Source organism: Pieris napi, chromosome 20 (assembly GCF_905475465.1).
Source record: "Pieris napi chromosome 20, ilPieNapi1.2, whole genome shotgun sequence".
In the NCBI taxonomy this organism is placed as follows: domain Eukaryota; kingdom Metazoa; phylum Arthropoda; class Insecta; order Lepidoptera; family Pieridae; genus Pieris; species Pieris napi.
In genome coordinates this window covers 5,331,514-5,343,335 of record NC_062253.1, presented here as the reverse complement: position 1 = coordinate 5,343,335, position 11,822 = coordinate 5,331,514, and the positions used below count along the sequence as shown (strand labels likewise).

Here is an 11,822-nt window from a genome sequence, read left to right as displayed (position 1 = left end):
CTGTCATATTCTCAACTTCTACTATACCAGTCCAATCAGTCACATTAGTAATGCATTCGTGAATAATGCAATTACTTATAAATTGTTCTGGTATAAACACGTCACCATCGTCATGATGTATCGGTATACCAACTAAACGAGATGATTTCGCTGGTATTATTTGTTCTGTGAATTTTTTACATTTATAACGCAATAGAGGGATTTTTGCATTGTCAGTGATTAGTATATCGTCTTTAAAATCGATTCTACAGTTTTCTAATAAATCTAATCCTATCAAACCATCAAAATAATTATGAAATTTATAGATAAATAATTTTATATTTTTAGTCTCATTAAATTCAGGAAAACTAGGAATTGATATTGAGTGTTCATGAACGCTTGTTAATCTAGAATTAGTAACTTCAAAGGGATCGTACATTTTCGGAATATTACTGAAATATTTATCTACTGCTTCAGGGCTTATGAATGATTGGTTTGCTCCTGTATCAATAAGAAGTTTTAAAGGTGGATTGTTAATTTTGATATAAGGTAATTCTTTTTTTGATTGTATATTTAATTCTATTCTGGTGGGGATTTTCGATGGCTCTGTTGAAAATCCTGACGTTTTCTACCTTTGGCATGTCTCGGTTCAATGTCTTTACTAGTACTAGGCATGTTATTATTATAGCGAGTATCCTCTATTGGTGGTAAATCTTGTTGTTCATAGTACTGATAATTATCTGAGTCACAATAAGAGTATTGTCCATAATAGTCATTATAGTCATAGTCAGTATTACAATAATTATAGTCAACATAATCATTGTCGTATTCATAATCATTATAATCATTAAATTCATTAAAATTAACTTCTCTAAACTTAAAGTAATTAGATGGAGGAGGATTGCCGAATTTTTGCCAATCATGACCGGGAATTCTAGGTGGTAAAGGTTTTGTCACAAAATGACTCACTCCACTCATAGGCTTAGGGCCAGAATTATTCTGTGGAGGGTTCCTGTTAGGTATTCTAAAACCACTGTTATTATTAGGCAATGGTGCTCGGAACATTTGCTGAGTACGCGTTGGTTGCATAGGCATGCGCTGATGACTATTAAATTGGGGATTAAAATTAGGTTTATGCCAACTAGGTCCGGGTAAAAATTTAGGAGAATTAAAGTTATTATTCATAGGAGGAAATTTAGGCTGTGTAAATTGTTGGTGTGAGTTGTGTGGTGTTAGTGGTAATAATGGTTTCTTCAGATCTGTTGCTAAATTATTTCGCTGCTGCAAGTACATAACATTAAGTTCATCCTGGACAAATTCCAAAGCCTTCTCAATTGTTTCAGGTCTCATACACCTGATTCTGGACCCGAGAGGATCTTTTAAACCTCTTACAAACGCTTGTAAAGTTAATTTTCGATATAAAATTCTCTTAGCTTCTATAGTTGTCTCTAAAGTCTCGTGCAACGATACATAAGACATTATAGTGCTAAAAAGGTTTTGGCATTTGTCATAGAATTCTTGTGGAGTCTCATTACACTGTGTCGCTAATGCTAAGTCATTGTAAAGGGCGGTCTCGTCCCTTTGGTCAGAAAAATTATTAATTAAAGTATTCCTAATTCCTATCCAATTTTCAGGAATACCATTCGAATTTATCGTACGAGCTGCGGAACCAGTTATTTTATTTAAAATGCCATTTATAACACATAAATTCGATAATTCATATCCTAACTCGTCCTTCACACATTGAATTACAATCTGATCACATATTCTAATAAATCTAGGGAGAATATGTGGGTTACCGTCAAATTCAGGAACTGGGCGGAGAGCCTTATATACTGTATCAGGATCCATTTTATATTTTAAATTACTAAAACTTAAATTCAACCTACTGTCTAAACTTTGATGGCAATTCGAGCTCTCAGGAAAATTATTTAAATCTACTGGAGGGCAATTCGAGCCTTCACTTAATTGACGATTCGAGTCTATACCTAATTGACGATTCGAGTCTACACCTAATTGACGATTCAAGTCTACTAAGCTATCCCTACGAATTTTATGCCTGGAGGACACAGGACTATTTTTCATAGGACGGAAAATTGTGACGAGGAGAAAGCAACACTGATGGAAAAATAATTCAATGTACTCACATAACTCGTCGACTTCCCTGGTTTTCTTTGCGTTGTACTGAAGTTTGAGTACGCCCCGGCTGCTTCCAAATGTTCTTTGATATTTCGGTGAACGCTTAAGAGCGACAGCTAGAACGACCGCGCGCGGTGTCGAATCTAGACCCCGGAAATCTTCTTTATAACGATCGTAGTAGCCCCGAAAGTATCCTACCGACTGCGCCAATTACGATTTCGTCAGCCCGGACTCCCAAAAAAAACCAATAGTTAGCTAGGTATTTATTATATTTAAACTTATAATTAAATTACAAAATGACATCCGTTATCGATGCTAGATATAATCGGAGTGGCAAACATATTTTATTTAATTAAAATGTTAAATCGCGGTAAACACTGTGTCAGCAGAGTAATTCCTTGAAGCCGGCACGTTGACCATACACGTGCCGCGATGTCAGCAAAGTTCTTTAGGGTACCGTATGTAATTTGCTTCTAAACAGTAGTAGTTACATTACCTACTACCATAAATAAATAATATTTTGATTTGGATTTAAATAAATGACAGGTCGGAAAGATTTGACAAAATTTTTCTTTAGCCTATTATAGTACGGGAGGTAGCAACGTTTTCGAGAAAGAATTTCAGGTCAGCTGATTTTGTGATATATGTCTTCCTTCTTGCACTTCCGGTTAGAGTCTGGGCAATCTGGCTGGCGGTAGCGGTTGCGTTCATTAGTGCGCATCCTATCTGTCCAGGTAATAATCCTGGATTTTCAAAGCATTTTAAGAAGCGTAATTTTTAATTTTTCGTTTTTAAATACGTCTACCTGACATACTTTTTTTATTGCCAGACATTTTTCACGTTGCTAACTATGTGCCAGACGCGATTTTAAGTTTTATTTTTATAAAAATTTCAAAGCATTTTAGAATGTCTGTAATTTTAATATTATGTTATTTAAATATAAGAAAAACTGAAAATGAATTTGCCAGACATTAATTCGGTTGTTAAGTCTTGAATTAAAATGATAAAGTATTGCAGTATGATGAAGCATTGCATTTTAAGAAGCGTAATTTTAGATTTTTCCTTTTTAAATACGTCTACCTGACATACTTTTTTTATTGCCAGACATTTTTCACGTTGCTAACTATGTGCCAGACGCGATTTTTAGTTTTATTTTTATAAAAATTTCAAAGCATTTTAGAATGTCTGTAATTTTAATATTATGTTATTTAAATATAAGAAAAACTGAAAATGAATTTGCCAGACATTAATTCGATTGTTAAGTCTTGAATTAAAATGATAAAGTATTGCAGTATGATGAAGCATTGCATTTTAAGAAGCGTAATTTTAGATTTTTCCTTTTTAAATACGTCTACCTGGCATACTTTTTTATTGCCAGGCATTTTTCCCATTGTTAACTATGTGCCAGACGCGATTTTAAGTTTTTTTTTTATAAAAATTTCAAAGCATTTTAGAATGTCTGTAATTTTAATATTATGTTATTTAAATATAATAAAAACTGAAAATTAATTTTCCAGACATTAATTCGATTGTTAAGTCTTGAATTAAAATGATAAAGTATTGCAGTATGATGAAGCATTGCATTTTAAGAAGCGTAATTTTTGATTTTTCCTTTTTAAATACGTCTACCTGACATACTTTTTTTATTGCCAGACATTTTTCACGTTGCTAACTATGTGCCAGACGCGATTTTTAGTTTTATTTTTATAAAAATTTCAAAGCATTTTAGAATGTCTGTAATTTTAATATTATGTTATTTAAATATAAGAAAACTGAAAATGAATTTGCCAGACATTAATTCGATTGTTAAGTCTTGAATTAAAATGATAAAATATTTCAGTATGATGAAGCATTGCATTTTAAGAAGCGTAATTTTTAATTTTTCCTTTTTAAATACGACTACCTGACATACTTTTTTTATTGCCAGACATTTTTCACGTTGCTAACTATGTGCCAGACGCGATTTTAAGTTTTATTTTTATAAAAATTTCAAAGCATTTTAGAATGTCTGTAATTTTAATATTATGTTATTTAAATATAAGAAAAACTGAAAATGAATTTGCCAGACATTAATTCGATTGCTAAGCCTTGAATTAAAATGAAAAAGTATTGCAGTATAATGCTTGTAGTACGAGCATAAAAAGGAATATAAAATAAGATTAAAATTAATAATCAACACTTTATTTAAATTGTCCTAATTACTAAATGTAAGTTATGAATAATTAATATTAAGTTTTTCAAGTTGTTTTAGCCTATAGTGACGTCACAAAAAAGAGGCATCTTCATAATCATCATCATCATCGTCGCTGTCTTTGTCGGTGTCATTCATATCATCTTCTTGGGAACTTTCGCTATCTTCTACAACAGAAAAAAAATAAACAGTGTAATTTTTCTTGCTCGTTATTAAACATTTTAGTTATTATTGATAAATGTTCCATTTAACACTTACTTTGAACAATAATATCTGCAACTGAGGATGGTAATTGATAGAGTTTTAGAAGATAACGAAAGTTCCCAAGAAGATGATATGAATGACACCGACAAAGACAGCGACGATGATGATGATGATTATGAAGATGCCTCTTTTTTGTTACGTCACTATAGGCTAAAACAACTTGAAAACTTAATATTAATTATTCATAACTTACATTTAGTAATTAGGACAATTTAAATAAAGTGTTGATTATTAATTTTAATCTAATTTTATATTCCTTTTTATGCTCGTACTACAAGCATTATTACTGCAATACTTTTCATGACTTTTACATTTTAATTCAAGGCTTAGCAATCGAATCAATGTCTGGCAAATTCCTTTTTCAGTTTTTCTTATATTTAAATAACATAATATTAAAATTACAGACATTCTAAAATACTTTGAAATTTTTATAAAAATAAAACTTAAAATCGCGTCTGGCACATAGTTAGCAACGTGAAAAATGTCTGGCAATAAAAAAAGTATGTCAGGTAGACGTATTTAAAAAGGAAAAATCCAAAATTACGCTTCTTAAAATGCAATGCTTCATCATACTGCAATACTTTATCATTTTAATTCAAGACTTAACAATCGAATTAATGTCTGGCAAATTCATTTTCAGTTTTTCTTATATTTAAATAACATAATATTAAAATTACAGACATTCTAAAATGCTTTGAAATTTTTATAAAAATAAAACTTAAAATCGCGTCTGGCACATAGTTAGCAACGTGAAAAATGTCTGGCAATAAAAAAAGTATGTCAGGTAGACGTATTTAAAAAGGAAAAATTAAAAATTACGCTTCTTAAAATGCAATGCTTCATCATACTGCAATATTTTATCATTTTAATTCAAGACTTAACAATCGAATTAATGTCTGGCAAATTAATTTTCAGTTTTTATTATATTTAAATAACATAATATTAAAATTACAGACATTCTAAAATGCTTTGAAATTTTTATAAAAAAAAAACTTAAAATCGCGTCTGGCACATAGTTAACAATGGGAAAAATGCCTGGCAATAAAAAAAGTATGCCAGGTAGACGTATTTAAAAAGGAAAAATCAAAAATTACGCTTCTTAAAATGCAATGCTTCATCATACTGCAATACTTTATCATTTTAATTCAAGACTTAACAATCGAATTAATGTCTGGCAAATTCATTTTCAGTTTTTCTTATATTTAAATAACATAATATTAAAATTACAGACATTCTAAAATGCTTTGAAATTTTTATAAAAAAAAAACTTAAAATCGCGTCTGGCACATAGTTAACAATGGGAAAAATGCCTGGCAATAAAAAAAGTATGCCAGGTAGACGTATTTAAAAAGGAAAAATCAAAAATTACGCTTCTTAAAATGCAATGCTTCATCATACTGCAATACTTTATCATTTTAATTCAAGACTTAACAATCGAATTAATGTCTGGCAAATTCATTTTCAGTTTTTCTTATATTTAAATAACATAATATTAAAATTACAGACATTCTAAAATGCTTTGAAATTTTTATAAAAATAAAACTAAAAATCGCGTCTGGCACATAGTTAGCAACGTGAAAAATGTCTGGCAATAAAAAAAGTATGTCAGGTAGACGTATTTAAAAAGGAAAAATCTAAAATTACGCTTCTTAAAATGCAATGCTTCATCATACTGCAATACTTTATCATTTTAATTCAAGACTTAACAACCGAATTAATGTCTGGCAAATTCATTTTCAGTTTTTCTTATATTTAAATAACATAATATTAAAATTACAGACATTCTAAAATGCTTTGAAATTTTTATAAAAATAAAACTTAAAATCGCGTCTGGCACATAGTTAGCAACGTGAAAAATGTCTGGCAATAAAAAAAGTATGTCAGGTAGACGTATTTAAAAACGAAAAATTAAAAATTACGCTTCTTAAAATGCTTTTAAAATCCAGAATTATTACCTGGACAGATAGGATGCGCACTAATGAACGCAACCGCTACCGCCAGCCAGATTGCCCAGACTCTAACCGGAAGTGCAAGAAGGAAGACATATCACAAAATCAGCTGACCTAAAATTCTTTTTTTTCAAACGTTGCTACCTCCCGTACTATTCAGCATTCTGCGGCATTGTGCGGCACTTAGTTGCATTATGCTCTGTAATTGGAAAACGCACCAAGCATAGATTTTAGCCTTGGCAGTGACACTTGGGAACAAGAAAGATGAAGTATTCATTTGATAATGTCAAATCTCGCCAATGATCAAATCAGTCAAGTGTCAACATTGAAATAGTGTTCCTAGTCTGTAAAAGTCAAAACCAAATGTTGTTACTTGTTTTCGCCCATTGATTCCGCTTAACTATTTTGTATTTTACAAATAAACTGATTCATGAAAAGTTATCAATATGAATCAGACAATAAATGTGGATCAACTTAACTCTGCACTAACATCGCTTAGAACGCTACGGTCTAGTGTAAGCCATGTCTTTGAAACGCTTTCAAACGGTCTTCGAGCTGATCACGGTGAAGATGGTAAAGACAAATTTCTATCCGAGCTCCAAGAACTTCTCAATAATGTTAATATAAATGTACGAGATTTAGAACAAACTGTAAACAGCTTGCCAATACCTACCGCACCTTTTAATTTAGGCAATACGACATTTTTAAGTCAAGACACGACGCAAGATCGGCAAGCTTTGTATACTCAATTGGTCAATAGTTACAAATGGACAGACAAAATACATGAGTACAGTTCTTTCGCATACACGTTATTAAATCAAAACTCTCTTAAAAGATCAAACATTAACTCCGCCACAAAAAGACGAGGTAAAATGCAAAGTAATCATAATGTTGCTCCCTTACAAGTAGACAATGTAATAAATAATATTGGTAGATCATACAACGACATGAAGATAACTATATCACGCCCATTTGCTAGCAATGCTGTTGTACAAATTAATTTAAGCCATGTCCTTAAAGCAGTAGTAGCTTTTAAAGGACTCCTAATGGAGTGGGTGATGGTAAAGGGCTATGGAGAAACCTTAGATTTATGGACAGAATCAAGACATAATGTTTTTCGTAAAGTAACTGAAAATGCCCATGCAGCTATGTTACATTTTTACTCTCCAATGATACCAGAGTTAGCAGTTCGCTCTTTTATGACTTGGCTGCATAGTTATGTAAACTTGTTTAGTGATCCATGTAAGAGATGCGGGTGCCATCTTCACCACACATCAATGCTTCCCCCAGCATGGCGTGATTTTCGCTCACTTGAACCATTCCATGATGAATGCAAACAATAGTCTATGTGGTATTGAATGAGAAAGTGGAATGCATACCCGTGTTATGTTTACTTTCTCATTCAATACAGAAACTGAAATAGTAGATTATTGTTAGATTATAATTTCAGTTTATAAAATACCTGTTTCACTGCACATATTTTTAATTTAAGACAAATCTACATTTATTTCCTATACAATATTAAAATATTATGTAATAAAGTTTAAAGATATGTATTATTGTGATTTGCTTATAACATCTCTAGAAAAACTTCAATTTTATTTTCCAGCTTCTTAAAAATTCATTAATAAAATTGTAATATAAACTCATAAAAATTTCAACTTGGTATATCTTCAATGTACTTACAAGTTGTATGCTTCTTAATTAAAATTAGGCTCTCTCATTTGTTATTCTAAATATAGCTTTATTGGGTAGATTACCACATAATAACTAATAAACTTGGCATGATATAAACAGTTAGAGATTATCAATAAATAATAAGCAAAATAACTTTTGTGTATATAATTAAAAATTTATTTATTAATAAATGTATTTTATTTTGTACAATAATTTTTTTAACTACATAAAAGGCTTGCAAATGGCAACAGTATGATCTACACTACAGCTTACATTCAAAACATGAGCCCCTATACTGACTTTTAATGGAAAATGCTGGTCCTTATCATGACCTAAACCAAGACAACCATGTCTATTTCGACCCCATGTATACAAATCCCCACTATTTGTTATTGCTGCTAAATGACCAATTCCACTTGATACCTTTTGTACCATACATTCAGAATTAAACTCATTTCTCCCAAATAAGGTAGGTGGTATTTGTTTGGGATTGGCTGTGTGGTGGACATTTGGGCCAAGTCCTAGTAAACCAAAACCCCATACAAAAACATCGCCTTGATCTAAAAAAAAAAAAATTAATTATTATGCTTGAGAGTATTGAAAATATTACACTTACAAAACACTAACCACACTTTATAATACCTTTACTATGATAGTGCTCAATGGGAGATTTAACAAACTCTCATTTTGTTAGAGTAAAATGTATATTGTCAAGAGCTATTAAAATTACATAGTTGTAAGTTAAAATAACCTCACCATTACAAATAAGACAGAAGGAACCTCCAGCTGCAATATCAACAATTTTTCCCAGGCCTTTTGTGAAATTGACCAAAGCATATGACATGTTTACTTGCTGTTGTTTTGATGACATTGGAATTTGTCCATATTCTGAGTTCCCCCAGCCAAAGATTTCACCTTTATCTGAAAGAAAATTGCACAATACATATAAAATTAAAGTATAAACTTAAAACTTTATATACATTTATTTATTATGTAGTCAAAGTATATAAGTATGTATAATCATACATACCATTTAAAGCAAGTACACAGTCAACTGTAGATGCAACTTTGATGATTTTCTCACTTGTTATGTCACCTTTTACAGCAGCTGGTGGACCTTGATTGTCGAAATTACCCAGACCTGTCTGCCCATCTGCACCCCACCCACAGGAGTATACTTTGCCTGATTCTGTCACAAAAAGACTGCAACAAAGAACATTATCATTGCATAAAAAAAAATTTTTTTTTTTGTAAGATATACTAAATCTTAATAAATCTCTTATAATGCAAAAGAGTTCTAAGATTATAAGCTTCAACATATATGATAGAATATATTATAAATAATTTAATTCTTTTGAGTTAGGTATATATTGATATTTGCATGCTAGTTTGACTTGGCTAAAGCAGTTTTTTTACAATACATTCATCTCGTGTACTTCTTTCTTTGCAAATAAAGGATTTATTATTATTGTTTATATATAACTGAATTAGTTAAACCATAAATTTGTATCATTTAATTACACAACAGAAAGATATTTGAGATTATAAGAGATAATATAAAAAAGTAATTTATTGAAGACTGATGTTTTTGCTTTTTCTTTAAGTTGTGTTATGTTAAATGCATGTTACAAAATATATACTTGTTTTTGAAAAATTAAATTGAAACACCTATGGTCTTGTCCTGCACATATATCAATAATTTTTTCTTTCCCGAGTTTGCTTATATGGTGGGAATGCATACTCCCCCGGTATTCCTCTGCATTATTTATTTTTCTACCACACTGGCCATATGCATTATTACCAAGTGAGTAAACTCCTTCATTGTCTGTCAGTATAAAAGTATGTGCCCGTCCAGCAGCTACCCCAATAACCTGGAATTTTTTAAGTAATATTTAAATTACATAATTTCCAAGAAACCATATATGCAAATATAGTTTAAAGTTATATTAATAATTTTAAATATTTATAAAATTATTGAAGGTACAATAAGGTTTTAAGAATTTTGTTTACTTACTTCAAAAAGTTCTAATATGTACCTCGGTAAAATCTTATATGTAACTAGGTAAAATCTTACTTCCATTAAACACAGACAAATGATTTGATTAGATACTAAATACTTTATATAAATTAAATATATATATATAAGTTCAGTTGTATCAGTAAACTAATCGAGCATGTTCCCAAAGATATAAAATCTGGATGCTACCAAAAAAACTCAGGGAGTCCATTACAAAGTTCCTAGTCTATGTATGTATGTATTATTGATTGAACATGTTGGAATACCTTATTTTCCAGTGATTTATATGGTACATAAATTGGTGCAGGACTAAGAAGCATTTCTAAAGGATGACCAATTCGAGGAGCATGATAGCCTATCTGCGAGTCTGTATTAATACCAGTGCCAAAAACCTTGTGTTGTTCATTTGTTTTAATGGCTGCAACTGTAAATCCATAGCCACATGCAATTTGTGTAACCTGAAAAAAACCTGTCTATTAAAGGCACAAAATAAAAATTGTTATGAGAAGTTTCATGGCAAGACCTAAGAGCAGAATCATGCCTCATAATATAATAATCTTTGTCTTGCAATTTAAAACAATTCTGTATCACCAAACATTAACCTACATCCTCCAGGTCATTTAATTGTATGGGAGCAATACCCATAGACACATAGCGTATAATAAATATAATCTAGTAGATGCAGTCATCTATTTACTTACATCAAACCGCTCACAAAAACTTGATCTCATAGGATGCCATGCTAGCTTAAAGTCATTTATGTAAGATTTTTTAGCTCTCCTTTTATTGGGCATGTGTAAACCAAGAGCTCCAGTCTCTGCTAGTCCCCACACATACACACGTCTATCTGAACTTTTACTAACTGGGTACTGAAAAACTAAAAAAGGAATCATTCATTTTAGTCTTGCCCAAAACCTTTTATAATTAATACACAGGGTCGGCCTTAGATAGGCGTATTGTAGAAATAACAGCTATGTCCAAAATAAGACACGAAGAAGGTGTATATTTAACTCACAATCTAATTAAAGAGAAGACCGTATAAAAACAACACAAAAGAAAATTACTTGGTAGTAGTTCCTCTTCTTTAGGATCGTGAATTTTCTTTTTTGTAGTCGCCGTACGAAATATAAGGTTATTATTACTTCGAGATCGCAAAAGAACTTTAAGTGTATTCATGTTTGTGTTTAAATATTACTACTAATTCATTTAAAAAAATAAACTTCATTTGTTTTTAATTTCAAAATACCATTTGTATTTCGTGCATTGCCGAAATTGACAGTTCTAGCCAGAATATGTCAACTTTCAATCTGAAGTGTTGATACTTGACAGACATGACTATAGAGATGATATCTGCAACTTTCGTCTTTTATTGAAGTCATACTTCTTTAGGCGCGTTATGAAAAATTGATGAGTGAAATTTTACGATTGCGCGCGCACCGTGACACAAAGTTGTCAGTGTGATTATTTATTTATTTATTTATTTAATAACAGCACAATGGCCAAACTTAGACTAAAAAACAATTAAGATTTACAACACAGGGTAGCATTACCCCCTTAACCCCTCCAGGTACACTCTGAAAGCACAGTATACCTCCCCCATAAGCTT

General features: G+C 31.0%; 2 protein-coding genes across 3 annotated transcripts; one reads left to right on the top strand and one right to left on the bottom strand.

Annotated features, from left to right (window-relative positions):
- The first annotated feature begins 6,842 nt into the window (after positions 1 to 6,842).
- LOC125059738 (mediator of RNA polymerase II transcription subunit 27) lies at positions 6,843 to 8,404 on the top strand. The gene has a single exon (XM_047664283.1). It carries the CDS (start codon positions 6,969 to 6,971, stop codon positions 7,863 to 7,865), a length of 897 nt encoding a protein of 298 aa, XP_047520239.1. The 5' UTR covers positions 6,843 to 6,968; the 3' UTR covers positions 7,866 to 8,404.
- On the bottom strand, positions 8,350 to 11,516 carry LOC125059736 (RCC1-like G exchanging factor-like protein). 2 transcript variants are annotated; one of them, XM_047664281.1, is made up of 7 exons: positions 11,281 to 11,516; positions 10,918 to 11,093; positions 10,483 to 10,674; positions 9,868 to 10,070; positions 9,230 to 9,402; positions 8,956 to 9,120; positions 8,350 to 8,759 (listed from the first exon to the last, which is right to left on the bottom strand). In XM_047664281.1, the coding sequence occupies exons 1-7, from the start codon at positions 11,390 to 11,392 to the stop codon at positions 8,422 to 8,424; spliced, it is 1,359 nt and encodes a 452-aa protein (XP_047520237.1). In that variant the 5' UTR covers positions 11,393 to 11,516; the 3' UTR covers positions 8,350 to 8,421. The 2 variants fall into 2 exon arrangements, with proteins under 2 accessions (XP_047520237.1, XP_047520238.1); XM_047664282.1 differs by having other exon boundaries at positions 11,232 to 11,325.
- Positions 11,517 to 11,822: the final 306 nt, after the last annotated feature.